This window comes from Strigops habroptila, chromosome 8, assembly GCF_004027225.2.
Source record: "Strigops habroptila isolate Jane chromosome 8, bStrHab1.2.pri, whole genome shotgun sequence".
In the NCBI taxonomy this organism is placed as follows: domain Eukaryota; kingdom Metazoa; phylum Chordata; class Aves; order Psittaciformes; family Psittacidae; genus Strigops; species Strigops habroptila.
Window position 1 is genome coordinate 10,253,824 of NC_044284.2, and position 21,575 is coordinate 10,275,398.

The 21,575-nt window shown below is 43.0% G+C and overlaps 1 protein-coding gene across 6 annotated transcripts in view; it reads right to left on the bottom strand.

Annotated features, from left to right (window-relative positions):
• The window catches only part of PCCB (propionyl-CoA carboxylase subunit beta), a 35,661-nt gene extending 18,126 nt beyond the window's left edge, over positions 1-17,535 (bottom strand). For 4 of the 6 annotated variants that reach the window (XM_030494161.1, XM_030494160.1, XM_030494158.1 and 1 more), the window contains exons 1-10: positions 17,140-17,326; positions 15,190-15,309; positions 13,082-13,120; positions 12,848-12,916; positions 10,895-10,951; positions 7,535-7,648; positions 5,824-5,934; positions 5,392-5,500; positions 4,354-4,474; positions 854-935 (exon numbers count right to left, since the gene is read on the bottom strand). In XM_030494161.1, the coding sequence (XP_030350021.1) occupies positions 854-935; positions 4,354-4,474; positions 5,392-5,500; positions 5,824-5,934; positions 7,535-7,648; positions 10,895-10,951; positions 12,848-12,916; positions 13,082-13,120; positions 15,190-15,309; positions 17,140-17,307 (990 nt within the window). In that variant the 5' untranslated portion in view covers positions 17,308-17,326. Of the gene's footprint in view, positions 1-853; positions 936-4,353; positions 4,475-5,391; positions 5,501-5,823; positions 5,935-7,534; positions 7,649-10,894; positions 10,952-12,847; positions 12,917-13,081; positions 13,121-15,189; positions 15,310-17,139 lie in introns of all 6 variants that reach the window. The other 2 variants (XM_030494164.1, XM_030494162.1) reach the window with 2 other exon arrangements.
• Positions 17,536-21,575: the final 4,040 nt, after the last annotated feature.

Below are 21,575 nucleotides of genomic sequence, written 5' to 3' on the forward strand. Positions count from 1 at the left end.
ATCCACCATTCAGCAGCTGAGTGGCAGGAGCAGCAGCTGGCAATTTCAGTACTCAAAATTTGGACTCTTGGGGTGCTCTACAGGGGGATGTAACACTTTCAAGTGACAAAACTTCTTTTACAACCATGTTCTCTGCCTGAGCATTTAGATTGTATTAACTTGTTAAGAAGTACTCAAAGTTAGGCAAGAGAATTACCAGCAAGGCCTGTGCTGCTTTAACTATTCACACATTGCAATACCAGCTTTCAGGGCTTTTTAAAACAGCAAGATGTTTCTGTTTCCTTCCGTGCCAGCCTCCCAGGAGAGCTGCCTCACTGAATGAAACTTGAACATCTGCAATACCAAGCTGCTGAGTGCTTGACTTGTAATTAAAAAGAAAAAACCCCAAACGTATTCTTGTACTGTCCACATGTGTAACTGTCTGTTAGAACAGAGAAGGATAGAACTCCAAGTGCACTCACCTCTAACAAAAAAGGACAGAATTCAAGACAGTAATTACAAGCTATGGGAAGGGGGGCAAGTGACAGAACTCAGGACAAGGTGGGGAGAGGATTTCAACCCCAGAGAGAAAACTGAATTACAGCATCTTTCATCTGTATAGTTACACATGCAGTGTAAAAAGATGGATCCTGAAAACAAGCTTTAGGATTCCTTTCATCTGCTAAAGTCTTTTTTTTTCCTATGTTTTTTGTTGTCCCTTCATTCATGGCTGCTGCACAGGTAAAACAGTAACTTGTGAAGACTAAAAATAAAAATCTCTTCAATGCCATTCTGTGGGTTTCTTTCAATTATTCACATACAGAATATAGTTCATCCATATTCACCTCACCAATGCTCACAGTAGCAGACTTACAGAGTGTATGATATCCAGCATATCATAGGCTTTCGTAGATTCAATTGGGACAATCGTGTCCAGCTCAGGAGCCAAACGGTCACTGCAGAGAAGAAGTAAGTGTGAGCAACAGTATTTACATGTCAGATGAACACCAAGACCAAAAACTCAGGTAAACAATTTCACCTCTCAAGACACTTCATGGAAACTGCTTCTCCAATATGGGGAAAAGAAAGAGTCCTTTCGGTCTCAGGCAGTTGTGCCTCAGTCCCCTGAGCCCTCACATATTGGGAGGAGAAAAGCCTGAGCTATCTCTTCCTGAAGGAGACATCTCTTCTACAGACACCTCTGCTCATGTACCATCTCCTGGAAACACCATTGCTCTCTTTGACTAGAAGAGCCTCACGTTATGTGTGGGGAACATCTGCAGTGGACACTGGAGAAAGGCATGTGGGACACTGCAGTGGGGCACAATTCAGCCATGGGGAAAAGGGTGTAGAACAAGCGTCAAGCTGCTGGAGCAGAAGAGCCTGCTTTAGCCAGCAGCTCCAGTCCTCAGAGCTGGATAGGCACAACGGTTTCTCTCAATGGCAGAGCAAAGCCTCCTGTCATGTACCCACATCTACTGTGCACACACAGTTTAGGAGCCACACATTTACAGCTCGGATCCTTTCCCTGCCCGTGCTGTGCACCTGTGATTTTCAATACAGGAAACTGTTCCACACTTATTTCCCTGGCCACCAGGGAAGTAGAGCTTCGTGGGCAGGGAAAACACATCCACTCTCAGCTTCTGCAGTTTAGTGGCTGTGTTTACAGAATCTTTACTGTTACTCTGCTTAACAATGACTTGCTTCATGTGGGGCTTTACATGTAACAAAACTGCTGCCTCCCTGTTGGCAGCTGACACTATCAGTTACCTCCATCTCTGATCATACTGGCTTCATTAAGGACTTGCAAGTGTTAGCAGGACTGGGGCTCTAGCTTCCTTCAGTCCCAAGGGAGGGTGGGAGGAGACGGTGTAGTTTTTATGCGTCACCACTGAGAAGGTTTCAGGGATTATTCTATTTGTGCTATTCCGTAAAAAATACAGATCTATATTCGTTACAAATGGTGTTTCTGTGGAGTTCCTATTTTAACAGTGTTGTCTTGTTTCAAATGCACTAAATCACAACACAAGGCTCTAGACACCCAATTTAAAACCAAAGGGATCTGCAGACTGTCAAAATCAGACAGAAAACACTAGTAGTGCAAGCCCCACCACTGGCTCTGTTCTCCGTCACATACACAGGACTAGAGAGGCACAACTGCTTGCTGAGAGCCTGAGACACATCTATTAATAGAATAAAACTGAGAGCAACACTTCAACTATTTTTTCCACGTGATTGAGACTATTGCATGCAAATACTTCCATAAAATTATGATACCTTAATCTGATGAAAGCAACCACTTTTAACACACCAAAACTTGAGCTACAAAAGACTCTAAAACAACTTCTTGTCCATAAAGGAGGTATGAATGTGCTCTAAGTTCTGCCCGTTACCTGTGGTCCCCCAAAGGATAAGGAAAGTGGCAAATGAAGTTACCGCTCCCATAAATTCACAGTGCTGTAGAGTACTGACGGAAACAGTAAGGGCATTAAAGTAAATACCCACATTCACAATGAAGACATTACCCAGAATACCACAAGCTTGACAGTCTCCTTCAAATCATCACAGATAAAGGACAGCTGGTGTCTGCTAGTAGAGTCACCAGACTCAAGAGGTTGAGAACTATGTTTCTTACAGATCCCAGTGAGCAGGAAGGAACCACTGCTCATCATCAGAGCAGTCATCTGAAGCCTGTGACAGCTTGAGATACCCTCACCCAGAGCAACAGTGGTCTTCATTCAGTACAAAAGTGAAACACTGTTACCAAGAACTGATAATAACCTCCTCCAGAAATCTGTATGAACACTTCAGGCCTTAGAGGAAATGGAATTTGTTTATAGTCAAAGCCACATGAAGGTAAAATCACACCATACAATGTACCAAATACAATGAACCAGACACCCTTCAAAGGCAGGACATTCACCATTAGATAACTTGGTACTGTAAGGAACCTTCTATCTCTTTAGAACCCAGGCCACTGACACCAGAAACTCCAAGTGCCAGAAGTTTCAGCAACCAAGACTGGCATTTTTCAGCACCACAAAGAACCTACTTACCTAAAAAAAAAAAAAAAAAAAAAAAAAAAAAATTACATTTAATCCACATTATTCGTGCCCATTTTCTCTGATGTGAAAATGATGCAACAAGAAGGAAATTACTCTAGAGGAATGGGCTTTGACTGGAGCAATGTAAGGAGCAAACACATCGATTTGAAGCAAAAGGATCAAACACATCAATTCAAAGCAGAAGGACTATTAAGATGTCAGTATATCCAGATGAAATAATACCAATGCAAGCATTAAGACCACAAACAGAATAAATATTGGAGATGCTGCTATAAAACCAGGCAAATTTAACAAATAGATCTGTCTTCACACATATAAAGGCTAGTAAATTCAAGTTCTTAGTACAAATTGCATTTATTATACTGTGATCCTCTAATAATGTATCTGGTGCCTAATAGTGAACAATGTGTTTCAGATACCAGAGCAGTGATTTGTAAATTAGATCCAAAACCACCTCCCCAAGCTGTATGTTTCAAAGACACTGCAAAGAACAGTGAAGCATGAAAAGAATATAACCTTCCTGACTCACATGGGAAAATCTTTAGCCAAGTAAGAACCACAAGACCTACATCACACACAGCTGTAGAGCTGAAAGGACCAAAGTCAGGCGCAGCTCCCATAGAAGAGTGACAGCCTCTTATGGGTTCCCTACTGAAAGGGCTGAAGTGGGGGTGAAACTGGATCTCAGGTCAGAATTGTTTTGCTCCATTGAGATTCTCCGTCTTCAGCACTACTAAGCAAGGCTGGCTACTCAAACAGCTGCCTCTCTGGCTGTCCCTCAAACTCTTGGGAAAACTCTCTGATAAAAGTCCAGACAGTCATGGGTTTTCTCCTCCTGAAATGACTCAAGTCCTTCCTTTGTTATGTTGCCAACTACATAAGGAAGCTGAGAGACAAGTACCTAACACATACAACTTTCTGCCTCCTTTGCTTCCTTGTTGCTTCCCCACCTGAAACCTTAACAAACAGACACATAACTGACAAAGCAGGGAAAGTTCTCCCCACTTGGGTTCACTGTGCTGTTTTCTGCCTTGCTTGCTTGTTTGAAAAGACTGTGACAGCCCATCTGTACAAAGATTTCTCTTCCCCAATTCTGTACGCAGCCTGCATAACACTGCTTTCAATCACTAACAGTGAGCATGTATGTATGTACACATGCATGATGAAACACAACCCGTGTTCACACACCGCAATGCAGAATTATCAGCCAAGATCCCCAGGCACAAAACACTCATCTTTGTACACTACTTGAGCCAGAGAAGCCATGAAATCCAGTGGTCAGAGACCGCAGATCTGAGTCTCCACTTACCTGGGGTCATGACATTCACAGACTGGTGCTGGATCACGGTTGCTAAGAGGTAAATAATTAAAGAACTCTCGGAGATTAAGTAAAGCATCTATATCATTCTCAAAGGCTCTGTGTGCAACTCCTGGAAAGAAAGAGTTAAGCAGTTAGTGAAACTATTTTGCAAGGTTTCATTTTCAAGTATGCACCAATAAAGATACGAAGTAGTAACAGCAAGAATTTTTAAAACCTGAGGTATTAACAATTGAGAGTTTTAAGCCGCCAAATTTGACCAGTTAAAAATATCTAGTAAACGCGTGGCCCTATCAGACTTCCTCCTTCACAGGTCTGGATTGTTGATCTCATATTTAAAATAACTTAAACTGGTTTTTCAACTGTCACAGACCCAGCTGGATTCCAGCCTTCTGGAATTCAGTCCAGCTTACTTTGCTGCACTCAAGCTTTGGACTACAAGTTCTTTTCTTAAAGTCTGGATCTGAGCAGCGTCTCTGTATTTGGGACTGTTCATCATCAGCTCAGTTCTCATAGAATTTGAGATATCACAGTCATTTGAAGTCTCAAGAAGATCCATGAGTCACCAAGTTTTCCCAGATAGGAGAGGGGAAAAAAAAAAAACCTTTATCTCACATTGCCACTCAGTTTATAGTTCAGAAGTTCAATCAAGCATGTTAGTAAGCAAACAAGAGGTTGTTAAGAATCTTTCAACCCATGCAAATTTCTGGACAACAAACAACAAAACCCCACAGCACCCCAAGCCTGCTTTGGTAAGCCCTGCCTCCAACAGTCTTTCCACTTCTAGAATCTTTTGTGGATTTGCTACTTTCTCTTCCAAATTCCTGAACTCTCCTGTGCTCTCTGCTTTTCCTATTTTGTTTTTCATTATATAAAAGGACTGGCAAGAGAACCCTATGCAGAGTAAGATCCTGTGCTTTATCACTTAGACTCAAGTGACACTCAGTAGTACAATCAGCTGTTCAGCTAGACCTGTATCATTTACTTTAAAGAACAATTAGTGTGTTAAGTAAACTACCCAGCTCTCACCAGACACAGCAGTGTGCGTCTTTGCACCCCCAAGCTGCTCTTGGGTGACATCTTCATTGGTAACACTCTTAACTACATCTGGGCCAGTGATGAAGAGATAGGATGTATCCTGGGGGAGGGAAAAAAGCAAACACACAGAGTAAATGCTAGACCCAAGCTGCAAAAGCACTTAAGGAAAAGCCAAAGTCTTTAGAGAATTGCCCCAATATAAGACAACAGTAGAACATCAGAAGACAAATTTCTTAAAAATCCTTAATGCATTATATTAAAAATGGAATTAGCCACAAGTTATTTGGGAAGGTTTTTCTTGACTTTTCATTAAGAATAAGCTTAATCCAAAGCAGGAAACCACCTCAAAACCCCCTTCATGTGGGGTCAGTGTGTGCCTGATCAATGTTACCAGCCGCAGGGCAGGATATGCTCCACTCTTACCTTGACCATGAATGTGAAATCAGTTAAAGCAGGTGAATACACAGCTCCACCAGCACAAGGACCCATAATAAGGGAGATCTGTGGAACTACCCCAGAACACAGAACATTTCTCTGCAACAGAAAAAAAACCAAACCACAACATGTCGCTATACCAAAAAAGCATATCTTTAAGTCTGTGCACAGATTCTGCAAGAATTCACAATCACACACAGGAGAGAACAACTTGCTTTAGTTAGTGGGAGACAAATATCTAAAGAAAACATCTTGATGCAAATATAACCAAAATAATTTTGTTGCTTCTGTTTTGCTTCTTTCCATTCCCTTACATTTGATTTTGTTTACCACGCAATGACTGCAAAGGAAGCTGCAATGTGCAACCTCAACAGATGCTGGAGGGCCAAACACTGCACCAAGCCTGGAGTGGCGAGACGTGCATGTACCTGAAACATGAACATCCAGGTACACTAGCCTCAGAGGTAGAAGTAAGCGTTACTAACAAACTTTGGCAGAGATGCTTTTAAAAATCAAGATTCCTGCACTGGCTCAAGTTTGACACAATGGCAAATTACTGCTGTCCACCAACATGGATGGATGTTGTCCAGAAACTGTTTACACTGCTCATTGCTCAACTGGATTACAACTGACTTCTTGTAACTGCTCAGCTACATCATCCCAGATTGCACTAATCCATAAGACTGTAGGCAGCTGACTAATTAACATCCCACCTGCTTGCATTCCTACTGAAAGCACAATCATGTTTCTGTTCTCCACACTTAAAGCAATGAGTTTTGGTAGGCATATAAAATAACGTCATTTTGGTGAAAAAAATGATCAGTTGCATGTATAGAGGAAAAATTCTTACATTAGCCACAGAAATACTGTAGAAAAAGAAAACTTTCACCAGTCCAATCAGTACTGGAAATCCCCAAATGGTGAGGTTAACACTGTACTGCATGCTGTTCTTTGGACAGAAACCTCTGACTTGCATGTTTTCTTTCCTTTCCAAAAGTTCCCACCCCCGCCCTCAACCTACCGTCTTGACAAAACAGGCACTTGGTCCTTCTGATCAGATTTTCTCAAGTGCATAGTGTTTGGTTTACTTTAAGTCCTTCTTTCTGCAGTGGAAATATTCCACCTTTTATCAGCCCTACTGAAAACAAATCTGCTGTGTGAAATTCTTAACATGTCTCTATTTCAGAGGAGACACAGAGACAGCTGGTGGTGGATCACAACCATCAGCCACCTAACAAACCACTCTCTGAACTACAGCTTGTCCACCTGTCTCAAATGGATAAACACTTGAGAGAAATTACATCCCAACACAGGCAATCCATACTTCAGTGTAAATCAGAAAGCTAAATGGTTGGTTGGGGATTTCTTCCAATTAAATATGTTGTCTACTCTTTAATTCTTATAACACTCCCTATATAGTGCAGCTCCTACAAGGCTTTTCACTGGATCACAGTTTTACAAGGCTCAGCATTACCCTTGCTTAACACATGGGTAAATGGAACTACGCAGGAGGGTAAAATTACCGTCCAAAGCCAAGAAGAGAACCAAGAGGACAGTTCAGGTCTCACAAGCCCTTGTACATGCTGCTTTATTCACCAGGTAACACCGGCTGAAATAGGATGATGATAACCTAAAAGCTTACTTACTTTGGCCATCTTTGTGGATGTGAAGCTTCCTGGTCATCCACCAGTCTACTTACCAAAAATATGTCTGCATAGCCTGCCAAGGACTCCACTCCCTCCTGGATACGGGCTCCTCCAGAGTCATTCAGCCCAATCACAGGTGCTCCAACCATAGCAGCTTGATCCATGACCTAGTATGAATACAAGCTCCTCATTACTGACCTAGATAAGCTAAAACCCCAAAGCAACCAATCCCAAAACATACATCCCCTAGAAAAAAATCCCTATGTGCCAGAATCCGAATCGCCTACATAGCACTCAGCTTCTCTATCTGTATTAGCTATCACAGTCACTAACTGCTTACTCAGGTATTGTGTTTTGACTCATTCCGACTGGAAGCTAAAAGATACACGCTTAATCTTCCCCAACCTTTCATATTTATCTGCCTTACCAGGCGTGCATCTCCATACTCACACTGCATTACCCAAACCCTGCGCTAAGTGACATGATCACAGGAGTTTGGACCAGAGAAGACCAATCTATCACTGTTCATAAGACGTCTCAACTGCACCTTAAACATTCCCTATATATGTCTAATCTGATCTTAGAAGTTTGTTGCAGTGGTGACTGTGTAATCTCCCTAAGCAGTATATTCTAATGCTTGATTATCCTTCTTAGAAGTTCTTTGAGAAGACTAAACTAAATCTTTCCTCTGGAAATTCAGAAACATTACTTCTTTCTTGACATACACGAGTCAGAGGGAGCAAGTAACTGTTTCATTGCCTCCACCTTCACGAACATTGAAGTACTTCAAATGTCCCTTCAGTCTTTGTATCTTCCTCATGTTTCTAAACTAAGCACCATTCTTTCTACATCCCATTTTCTAGATCTCTGATCATTTGGTTACATGCCTCGGGATCATATGCAATGCTCCAACAGAGGCTTAAGTGGGAGGACTGAATTCCTTACATTCCTTACATAAAACATCCGTGCTTACTGGATCCAAGTAAAAGGTTTGCCATTTTCATAACACTACAGCACTGGCATACTATGTAAAAATCTGCTTTAAGATCTGCTTTAGTTCCTAAATAGTTTTCTGACAAAGTACATATTGTCAGCCAATCCCCATTTTGAGTTTCAAAGTTGCTTTTCCCTGCCTGCTATTAGCCCTTTCTATCACTGTTACAAGATTGTGTCTTATTTCAGACAATCTTTAATTTATTAAGATTTTTTAAACTTCAGTCTTGTCTTTCAGATTGCTGCAGCATCAACCTTGAATTTTATATTGCCCAGAAACACAGCAACCACACTCGGTCCTGTTCAAATCAATGGCATTGTAGCAGTACCAGCATCCCGACATGGATTGGTGATAACTATCTCTGTCTAGTTCTAGAGCGGCTTTGTTCCTACCTGCAGTCATTCAGTGCAGAACAGGGGTTCTTCATGCTTTGTGCCTGTATGTCCATTTATAAGGTGAAACACCCCAGTGGCAGACACACAGAATGACTTTACAGTTTAAATACAAATCCACATTTAGAAAGCATCTGTGTGGATTGCAAAGAGAGGCTCTGTGAGCCACGAGTGCCCTCCTTTGCTATGTGAATGTTACACAAGGCGTTAGCAAATGCCTTATTAAAGATCAGTTGAGTCACAGTTATTGCTTCTTCCTAGAAGGCCTGTTATCCTATTACAACAGGTTAGTGAACACAAGTTCACTGACACGACTGTGCTGATTTCCAGGGACTTATATATGGATTAATTATTTATTTCAAGGCTTTTCCAGACACTGAAGTTATTCCTAAATCACACATCAACATGCACATTCAGACTACTGAAAATGCGTTCATGTATTTGAGACCAGCTATTTTTTTGACACACCAGTATTCACAGGGAATGTTTTGGAACTGATTCTCAAAACCACTTTTCTTCATCTCATAGAGTCAACAATTGTCTTGAAACACATCATAGAAACCCATATGTATATAGGCTTTAAGGCATTCCTCACCACAAGCAAGCACCTATTACTCTCAAAAGAGCTACACAAAGTCTCTGCTTCAGGGAAACCATTACAAGCATTTAATGTGGTCTGAAAGACCATAAAGCTCTTCTGCAAAATCAAGTGGCAATCTGTAGCCCAGACCTACCCAGCTTGGAGCTTCACTGCAAGATGCCAAATCCTGCTGCCTCTCTGCAGCTCCAGGAAGAAATCCCAAATGGCAAATGATAATCACCAATGGGGCACATCTCCAGGAAAGCCCAGCTGAGAGAGAACTTCACTTCCACGTTCCACAACATTTCACAACCCTTATGCCACTGATAAGGTTTGCAGAAGCCAAGATCGTCTCTCTCAGAACAGATTTTTGCTTCCCAGAATTGAGCCCAACAAGAAGAGCGCAGAGAAGCAATACCAATAGCACACCACCCAGCCAGCCTCTTCTCAACTCTGCACTGCACAGGCTGCAGCCTCAAAGACTCTGAGCCCCAAAGCAATTGAAGCATCCAGGGCCTTCAAACTTCAGAGCCTACCACTGACACTGATGCCAACGAGGAGCAGGACCAGCTAGGAAGGACTCACGTTTTTCTCTGGTTCTGCTATTTGCACTCTGGTTTTTTAGAAACAAGAGAGAAAAAAACAGCAGAAAGCATCCTACCATTTCAGTACCAAGTCTTTCCCAATATCAAGACTTACTAAAGCCAAGCAGTTATTATCCAGCCCAAAGCCTTCATGTTTTTTTAGTTTTATACCTCCTCACTGCTCAGGAGCCTTTGCCAAAAAGTAGTTATTTCCATCAAGAGAAAATGCCTTGGGCCTCAGAAACCTTGTTTCTGATTCATTAGCAAGAAAATTCAGGAAGTTTTCAACAGTCCACATCACTGAACACTCACACATGTAAAAGTTCTTGTCCTCCCCATGGGATTCAAACATCAGCTTTTCCAGTGTAACAAGCAGACGAATCAGAATAAATGGCCACAACTGCCTGATAACAGAAGCTCTGAGTATCAAGGTGACCTACAAGTTGTAAAACTGTTGATCTTCACATTGTTTACTTGTTACATTTGCTTTTTACACATACCACACACTTCCACATAGCATTTTACATTTCTCCAGCAGACAATAGCTAGTTAATTTATATTTGTACTTTGCAAGTCTCTCTTGTCTTTTACAGCACAGTAGAAAAGGCAACTTAGGTTAAACAAAGTGTGTATTACTTGGAAAAGTTCTCTTACACCTGAAAGGTATCCAAAGGGTTCCTCTCTGCTCACCTGTGCTTTCACATCTGAACCGCCATGAGGAGGCAGGCACTCTCAGGTTGCCAAGATACATGCCAGAGTCCATTGAAGTCAGTCACAAATTATTTTCTCCAAAGTCTTTAAGACAACAGATTGAAAAAAGGACACTGACAATTTTTGGTTTATTTTCAGCTGTGAAATATTACCTTGCAGATCTTCTGGGCATGAGCTCCAGATAAACTGCCTCCAAACACAGTAAAATCCTGGAGGGAAAACAAATTTTCAGATTAGGGGGAGGAAAAAAAAATCATTTAAGTAAATCTAATATAATCCTACAATGCTCTATATTTGGTATGCTGCTCCGAAACAACCCGAATCCCTTAGTGAAGCCTGCAGATCAATCCTGTTCAATCCAAACCTCCTTAAAAGGAAAAAGATCTATTAGACACATTTGCCAGTGGATTCCATGTTGAAATTACAACATGGAATAGTTTTGCTCCCCCCCTTTTTTGCTCCCCACAGAAACATTCTCTCTTTCTACAAATGTATATTCCCCTTTTGCCAACATTATCCATAGTGGAATAGCCTGGAGAAGTTTCACCTGTGAGGAGGGTCTTGCTGCAAGGGGCAGTGGTAAGATGTGCCTGCAAACAGGCAGAAATAAAAACCTGAAAATATGCCATTGTTCTGTATTCATGAGTTATGCTTCAAGAGTTGATTATTCTTTTATGGGTGCTGTAGGGACTATGTCAGCCAAAACTTGACTATTGGTGCTACCCCTAGGCCTGAGCAGTAAGATCTTTAACAAGCAACATGAGGCCCTAGGACTGACCCAGAAGGAAAAGGGGATATTGACACCTACTGGCACCAACAGAGCCCAAAGCCAACTTGTGGTGAGTTTTAATGATGCATTCCTACCAAGTCTTACTCTCAGATAAGCCCTAAAAATCTGTGTGGACAGAGAAAAGCACAACTACAAGTCACAGTTAAACCAAAAAGGAAGGAACATCTCAGGTGGCAGCTCGATTTGGAGGGGGGAAAAAGGTCTTCAAATATAAATATAAGAGAGGTGTATCATGAAGGGGCACACTTAAATTCTTTTAATATAAAAACTGCCCTCCACTTGTGTTCTTCTAGAATTTAGGTCTGTGTTCAGTTCCTATCTTATGTTCAGGCCCACACAACAGTGTCCTTCCTTGGAAGAACTACATATTCAAGAGAAAAAAAGCAGGGTGTATGACTTGCTCCAAGGTCACACGGCAACAATCATTTTGGCCATGATAGCATATTGAACAAAGGCTACTTTGTGGCCCAGAACAGAGCAGCAGTTACTAGTGTTCTGAAAGAAAGCCTTTCTTTCACAGTGTTAAGATGAACCAAAACAAATATCTTACCTATGATGATTCCTCTAAAATATTTTTATTGTAATATAAAAAGCACATTTTTAACATTAAAAGTATATTTTATGTTGCTATTTATATTCTATGACAATCCCTTCAACTATTCAGAGAGTTTGAACCTGAGAAACAATTCAAGGTTGCTCAAGTGCCCTCTGTCACGAATTCCACTCATTGCAATTCCAGATGACATCTCCAGCAAACAGCCCCCCCATTTCTGCAGTATGAAACCTAGAAGATGCTTCTCAGAACTTGCAAAGCCCTCCACTGACACTTGCAGGTCTCCGCATGCCTGCAGGAGCTCATCCACACACATCCAACTGCAGGGACAGAGGCAAAGCTTGCAATTGATTTAAGCACACGGTGCTCAGTCAGTGACTTCCCCATTAATTCACTTCTTGGTTATCAAAACTGTGGCTCTGGAGGACTCTTCCAGTCTTTCAGCATGTCAATATCTAATGATGTTGCATTTAAGTAATAACACGGTCTTTTCAAAACATTCCCACTGGCTTTGCACTCTTTATTATTCACACTTCACCCTCATCACAACTGCATCTGTCACCCAACCAAAGTCTTAGAAACGCTTTTTTGCATCTTCTTGTCTGAAGATGCCCTGCTTCCTCTCACAGGATGTTACATCTATCTTAAAGTTATTGCTAGAAGGTAAGCAGGTACATTATTACATGGCCATACTGACCCTTTGGAATAAATTCACACTATTTGAGTTCATGCTACTTAAAAAACCAACAAGTAAAACCATACCTGACTGAAAACATAAGCCAGTCTTCCGTTAATCCGTCCCCGGCCAGTCACCACACTGTCTCCAGGATACTGCATTAAAAAAAACCAAACAAATCAATTCATTAAAAGCAATAATTCAAAAAACTCAAAAAATAAATCAAAGCAGTGACAATATCCACTAAAAACCCCACAAACTTATACTGAGTGCTAAGTCAAAGTAAAGACTGATTGATTCTCAAAGAGGACTGGCCTTACATGTTTCCAGCTGGGGCTCCGCAAACATTTCCCCCAGCCCTGGAAAGGAGAACCAGAGGTAATATCAAGTATTAGTTGTGCATTAGTGTCAAGATTACAGAATTTTGCAGTTCCCTTTCAAATTTCAGCACATCTGGAGTTAAAGCAACTTCATGTCCTTAGAGACAGGATGTATCTTTTATCAGAACCGATTGATTTTTCTTACAGAATGGACACAGCACACAAACCTTTCTTGAGCTGTTGATACAGGGGGGAAAAAAACAACCCTGGAAAGGACAAAAACACGTCAACCTGAGCTGTCCCATTTTTCACCCTGTAAATAAAGGAAGAATAAAGAGCTGGAAATGGAGCCTGTAAATCTTAAAATCTCTTACCTTTGTTGTCTCACTTTTTGGTAAAGGAAATACATAGAAATCTTTCAAGACAACACTAGAAAAGGAACTTTATGGGCTGTCTGTCATAAAGGAATTCCATAGGCCATTTATGCTGAAGGTGATCTGTGCTCAGGAAGGTCATACCAGTCTGGGGACCTCTCTCAGGCTGCACAGACAGCACTGCTATCAACCCATGGTTCTTAGCACAGAGAACAGCAGAAACACACCTGCAGTTCCAGCTGCTGTCTCATGCAGATGACTCCTAAAAGCCCAAGCAGCCTGCAGAGCAGCCTGGATGTAAGCACAAGTCTTACCCTATCTTCAGAAAGTTCCAGGAACTCTGAGAAATTCAATGCTAAACTAATATTCCAGCTCACTGACCACAGTTAGGTCATCTGTTGTGAAACCCTACTCTGTAAACACAACATGCAGCTCACCGAAAGGTGAATTCTGAAGGACAAGGAAAAAATTAACCCTCTTGTCAACTTTCAGCACTTTGCTGGTCCTTGTATCTTCAGAAACAGCCATTTGTTATCAGCACTGTGGGATGCAGTGCTGAGTAGCATGATGAGAGGCAACACTGCAGTTATTTGAGTTTGCTAGGGAACAGAGGGGAAAAAAAGTACTTAGAGAAGAAAATACATTTGCTCCTACGCTCCCCGAGAGGCGAGAAGGTCTAACACGACATCCTTCCCAGCACCAAGTCCCATCAGGCTCCTGGCTACTAAACCAAAACCAAATTCTTCACCTTTGCCAGTTCCCAATGCCCCAGCTGCTCATGGTGGAAGCCTGCTGAATCCTCCCTCATCTATAGGATGCAGCCCTGGGACTTGAAGGACTGAAAACTGACAAATTAGTTTAATAACTGTATAAACAGAACTTGCAGTCATTGTATGCAGCATGGAGCAGTGGCACATACAGAGCGGGTTCTCACCGCACCCCAAAGCGGAACACTTCACAGCAAATAGGGCCTTTTGCTACAGGAAGATTCACACTGACCAGGCACACCCACACATCCCAGCATGTTCATTGTCCTTTCTGTACTAAATCACAACAAAATACTTTTCCCATGTAGTAATTTATCAGGCATCAATGTTACGGTGAGAGACTTTAGGGAACCACAGATTCTCCCTCTATGTGATGAGCCTCATGTACCATGTTGATTTAGGATACATGGCTGGATATCTGAAAACTGCATAAACTTGCTATGCAGTTCTCAGACTTGCTAACAGACTAGTATGAATGCTTGAATTACCTAAACCAGCAGATTTTTAAGGCCCTAAAGGATTTCATCACTCTTCAGTTTAGCAGACATAAATATGGGTCCAAGTTATTTCATCCTATAACTCAGATGTCACCTGTAGGGAGGCAGAAGTATCTACCCATGTTTGTTCTTCATACTTGTCTTGATTAAAAAAGTTGTAACAACAAAGCTCTGCAGCTTCCTCTATTATGTAAAATGCAAATTAAGACAATATCCTACTATCTTAATACAAATTAAGACAATATTTTTTTGACCTTAAAAAAAGGTATCAAGTTTAGACAATGGAAAAGCAAGCCAGGTAAGCTGTTAAATAGAAACTGAGAGTAATAAAAGGAAATTTGAGAAACAAAAAATAAATAAAACAATGAAAAGAGATTACATGTGAACAGAACAGCCTATTTTCTATCAACCAGCTGGCTGGCTAAATGGCAGAAGAGCAGAGGACAAAGAGGTGTATGAAGTAAAATTACCTTATTCTTATTAGAGTCCATCCCAAAGTCAGAACATCTGTGTTCCACAAACATATCATATTCATCAAAAGTGTCGGGGTCCAACAGCAGAAGAATTCGTTCCCTTGCTGTCAGCTTTCCCTGAAACAAAGCAAACAACAATTACCACAGCCATCAGGTGGTTCCAGCTCCATTTATTGACCACCAGCAGATATAGTTTAATCAAACATGGCCTCACTTCATCTGTCTCATTTGGCCCATTAAGCAACTGCATGACCCAAAGCTGAGAATAGCCTATCTAGTGATTATCCTTCTTAAAAACAAACACCATGCAAGCCACGCTTGGAAAAGGCTGACTACCAGAGCAGCACTACCACAAGATAAAGGAAACAATCTCAGAGTCTTTTCAACAAGATCTAACAGCATCACAGCTATTTTTGCCTACACATTTAAATGCCGCTAGTAAGGTCTTTGTTCTATTCTTCAACATGGAACCCTTCTACAGCTAAACCAGTCCTCACTAACAGTTCAAGGCTCAATTCACCATGCTCCATATCTGACTGCAGCAAATGAGAGAAAAAAAGAAATTCTGACAAAATCCTTTTGTTTTGGGTTTTTTTCTGTTGGACACTGCTATGAGCAAAAGTAGAGTAAGAGCCAAGAAAGTTATCAACTGACCAGATACACATCGTCCCTTGCTCAGTACGAATGATGCCACGCAGGAATAAATGAATGCAAAGTTCTTTTTATCTTAACCTTCCAAACATATGTGTTATGTCCAGCCCAGGTAAGCATCTGTCTACAAAGGTCAGGGCACCTGGGTTATGTTCTTTAAAGGATGGTGTAACCCTACCTCAATGTTATGTTAAAACACAGCTTGGCTTCTCTACAAAACTTCTGACCAGTAAGCCAGAAAGTTCATGAAAATCAACAAATGCAGGGAAGTCTAATGAAAGCCACAGATTTAGTTTATATGAGGTGTTTGAGGGCCCCAGAAATGCTTCCATATTGGTATGCCAGTGTCCTAAATGTAACTTGCTGAGACTATGACTGTTCAGATGTTGTATAACTGCAGGAAGGAAACTGCCAATGGGCAAACTGGTCATTCATGTGTTCTTCACATGAATGGCTGTCCCCATCTTCTTGATGCCTACAAGCCATCACGGTACCACTTGGCTCATTGCACTAAAATTAAGACATCCCAGCAAGAAACAACACACAAAAATAGGAAAACTACATTGTCACCCCCTTCAGCACCGCCCAAATTTGAACAATAGAGACTAAAAACCCAGCTGTTCTCATCCTTCCCATCTGCCTTTTCCTCTGCCTTACTTCCACTCTTCTTCGATCAGCTTAGATTTGCAACAGCACTTTTGTAAAAGATGACACTGCACGGCATGCCTCCAAGCTCAGAGAAGTATTAAGCAACCTAGAACTTGCCATCACATGTTAGGCAGTACCCCTCATACACACACATTATAGCCAATCTCGGTGACAAAGCCGAGATAAATTATTCTTTTTTTCTGCCTGTTACCACAGGTAATGCTGTCTCTAATGCCACTTCTGTAAAGCTCCACCGCAAAAGGGCCTCTGCAACTGAAAGGCAAAGCCGCACTGCGTTTCGAGGACCTGCACAACCTGGTCTAGTGGAAGGTGTCCCTGCCCTTAGCAGGGGGTTGGAAACAGATCTTAAGGTTCTCTCCAACCCATTCTGTGATCCTATGACTCGCGCGGTTACCGTCTCTGACCGCGGGAGGCCGTTTGAGCCCTGCCCGCGCCGCGGCACCGCTGCCTGCCTACCCTGGGGGGTCGGGTGCCGCTGTGACTACCCATGCCCTCCCCACCGTCCCTGTCGCGAAGCGGAGACGCCCCGTTACGGAGCCGGCGGCGGGACAGCCAAGCCGGGGCCCCGCAGTTGTTGGGGGGGGTGCAGCGAGGAAGGGGCTCTTCTCCCCGCCGCCCGCGGCTCACCCGCTTGTGCTGGGCGTCGATTCGGGCCTGGCCGCCGCCGAGCAGCGCGGCGCGGCGCTTCTCCTCGATGCGCTCGGGCACGGAGGGCGGGCGGCCCCCCGAGGCGGCCCGGCACAGGCACAGCGCCCGCGACCCCACCACCCGCCGCAACACGCGCAGCGCCGCCATGTCGCGCACCAGCCGCGGCAGCGCCTGCGCGCGGCCGCGGGGGCCTGCCCCGGAGCCCGCACCCGGCGGTGCGCAGGCACGGCCTCGCTGCCCCGCGCTGCTCGCGGGAATCGGAGCGGGGCTCCCACGGACGACGGGCCCACGGGCGGCTCTGGGGCGCCGGTAAGCGCGGTCCCTCCTGGCCGGGAGGCCCGAGAAGGGGGAGCCGGTAGCCGGGCGCTGCCGCAAGCAGGCAGCTGCCTGACGTGCAGGCCGGGTTTTCCTCAGCCGAATCGTTAATCGCTTTTGTCTTTGTGCAGGGAAGCTTTCCGACAGAGCAGCGTGAAAATGCATCAGCTCTTCCCGGTCTCCTCCGCTTTTGTGGAGATACTGTTTTGGCTTTGGGAAAGCCACCGGGACTTTGGAAAACTTGCTTTTCAGAAGCGAAGTGGGAAGCAGAAGCGTTTAATTCTAAAGATTAGCTGCCCTCTCTTTGTTCTGAGTGCTAGAAAGTATTATGAAAACATTGTCCCTGTGATACAGAGGCACTGATTCTCCTCCTCTTAACGGGCAGTCTGGCTCTCGTCACAGCACACTTTCAGAAGGATGAAGAAAATAAAGACCCCCGTAAAAGGGGAGCGGATTCGGGTGTTTGAGGAATACACATTTGCGCAGACCAAGTGACCTAGCTGCAGCGTATCCGCAATCCAGAGATCTGATGTCACCACTTCCCAGGCAGTTGCCTGGTCTGTGAAAGCAGCCATCTGTATATAGCAGATCATTTGTCACCCCTGTAGCCCACCTCAGCTGCTGACCACCAAGAAATAACAGGTCAGTTGAACTGAACTAGCACTAGGTGAATATTGCCTTACATGCACAGAGACTAAGCACAAAGGAGGACACAAGCATGGCCCTGTAGATAGCACAAGGGTAATTCTAAAGAAGAATCTCCAAGAATGGAAATTCTTGGATTACATGGCATATACAAGCTGGCATATAAAAATTCATTTTGGAAGGGTTCTCAGGCTCCAGTCCAGCCTCCTACTCACAACAGAGTCAGCACTGAATTCATATCAGTTTTCTCAGGGCATCAGCTGGATCTTAAAAGTCTGCAAAGATTTGGCCTGATGGAGAAACTAATTCCCCTCCCGCCCCTTCTATTAAGTAGCAACCTGCCCCTTTTCAGTTTAAGACAACTGCTTCTTGTCCTGATTAGGCACTTCAATAAAGAGAGGTTAGGAAAGATGAAGGCCAGTCCCTCAGCCTCTCCTCCGGAGGGAAGCGCTCCAGCCCTTCACCACCATGCTATTCCTCCTCACCACAATGTCCCAATCTAGGTACAACTGTACAGGAAGAGATCCTGTCAAAAATCTTGCCCAAATCAAGGTAAATGACATCCATTGCTCTTCCCTCATCCACAGAGCTAGTCATCACTAGAAGGCACTGAGGTTTGTCACACGTGATTTACCCTTGGTTAATCTATGCTGGCTATTACCAAACACCTCCCTCCTGTGCCAAAAAAAAGGCATCCAAGACAACCTGGTCCATGGTTTTCCTCAGAGACCAAACTGAAGGTGACTGCCTTGCAGTCATCCTCCCCACTCTTTTTCTGGATGGGTGTAACCTCAACCTTTCCCCAGTCATCAGGGATCTCCCCTGATCTCCATGACCTCTCTCAGCACACTTGGGTCACTCTGTCTGGTTCCCCCAGACTGCGCCTGTCAGACTTTCTCAGTAACTGCCAACTCAATCATCTGCCACTGCTGGTAGCCCCTCCCCTTTAGCCCTGCCTGCAGGCACAAAGGCCTGGGGACACCTTGTCAGTGAAGACCAAGACAAGGAAGACATTGAATACCTCAGCCAACACCTACCTAGCATGAGACTGTTTAAACTCCCAGCCAGAGCAACTGCAAAACGTTATTAGCTGCATTCCTGCCTATCTGCGAGATAGCTGCTCCTCTGCAGCAGCTGAATAGAAGCTTAACACTTCCCATCAAGCTCACCCAATGAGCGTTCCCTGATTGCGAAATAGCCCAAGCAGGAAACAGACAACAGGAGATGTTTGAAGCAAAAGCCTCCACTGTCCCTCTTTGGGGAATACTTGGTTGGTTAGGTATCACTCAGGCTGGCTACTGTAACTTCAGAAATAAAAATGACCACTACCCAGAACATGGGTCACATGCAAAAAACGTTACAAATCTGCATTCTGGGTACAGAGAGGTTTCAAAAAGATCCCATCCTGGAAAAGAAAGGTGGCATGCCTCCACAGCATGGCAAGGGGAGTTATGAGAAGCAAAAGGGCATTCTTTAGATAGTTGAAGCTCTGCCCAAGAGAGGAGTACAGGGGAAAACAGAATTGTAAACTATTGCTGGTTACATATGAAAAAACAGAGTGAAGAGGCTGAAACATACTCTTAGGAAGAGCTTGCTAGAAGTATGAAAGCTAGGAAATACTTTTTTCAAATACCTGAGAAAAAGGAAGCATGCCAGAGAATCTGGCAATGAGACACATCAACATTAAAGGGATTACTCAGAGCCTATACAACCATTGCAGAAAAGTCTATTTTGGAGTTGTTTTCTTTTTTTAATCTGAATTCAGTGCAAAAGAACCTGACAAGATTTCTGTGCCAAACCCCATTTTTATTTGACAAAGGGATAAATTGGAGTTTCTGTTTCACCCTGAAGAGTAGAAAATTAAGCTATAGAACAAATCATTACCACTAGCAAGTCTCCAGGACTTTTTTTCACCTCGCTGTTATAATTCAAACACGAACCAGCTTCAATAGCAAGTCTCTTGCTACAAACCTCATATTGCAGGTGGCTATTACAATGCCAATTTTTAAGACAGGCGTTACCAGATTTAAGAAAACCGTAAACCTGTAAATCCAATAGGAATTATGAAGCAAAGTGGGAAAAAAAAACCCCAAACCAATGAACAACACACCAAAAAACCCCCACACCCAGCCAAACCCCAGTGTTAGTGAACATGTAAATAAATAGGACATACTGGGGAGGAGTTGACACAGGTTTTGTACAGAAATTCATACCATGAAGATCTAGTAGCTCTATTTAACAAAGTCAAACACCCACACCAGAGATTCAGTTCATAAAATTACCAGGGTTTCCATAGGCTTTTGAGAGTGTCCCTTATTAGAACCTCTTGAAACTAAGTTGCCATTAGATTAAAAGAAAGTTCCTGTCACACATGGACAGTTGTTTAGGAAATGAGGAGTGAAAAGTAAATTTTCAGAGTGAAACAATTTAACCAGCAAGTCCCACTGGACTCTTGAGCTGGGACATCTTTTGTTCCTTGCATTGAGACCTATTCTGTTCATCACAACTGTAAAAGACCTGGAAAAAGGACTTAGGTGCAATTTCCTGCCAAGACCAAAAGATTTGTTTAACAACAGTTATGATGCTTGACTGAAAAAAAAAATCACTGAAGGACCTCACAGAGCTCAGAGAGAGAAGTTCAAATAGATGTCAAGTGATGCACTGGGGAAAAAAAACAATCCCAAGAACACATGTTAGGCCCTTGAGCTGTTAGGTACCAAAAGGAACAAGTTTGTAATACCTCTAGAAAAACATCAGCTTGATTTTCAATAGTGGTTAAAAAGTAAACTAAATATTAGTAATGATTGCTAAAGAGAACAAAACAGAAAACATATTATGCTATAGAATACCTGTATGGTAAATCCACATCTCTAATATTGCCTGCAGCTCTGGTCTTCCATTGCACTTTGTGCCCCACTCTTGAAAATGAGATACACGGATATGTTCTATGTATTCTCTAGTATATATACATATATATATATCCACACACCCCCAGAAAGACAGAGAAAAGAATAGAGTTGACTGAGAGTGTGAAGCAACTTCTGCAAAAGCAGATGAATAGTCCTCAGCCTAGAAAAGGAACAGCTGAGGTGGAATGACAAACACCTGCAAAATCAGCAGTAGCATGAAAGGGGGGCACAGGGATCGATCCTTCACCAGCTATTTCAACACAAGCATTATAGGCTTCAGCTGGAGCAGGCAGATAGATGATGTGTTACAAAGAGGTCCTTCTCCGTACTGCACAGCTGAACTAAGGAACTACTTATGACAGGGTACCCTGTGTGCCAAAAGGGTTTGGAAAGCTCCTATCTAAGGCTATAAAATACAAAGGTATCACTTCTGTCTTTGGAGGTTCCCAAGACACAAACTGCTAGAAGACTCTGCTAGGAAAATAACACTGTATGCTTACCATATTATTAGTGTTCTCTATATATTTGACATTGCCTGCTTTTGGA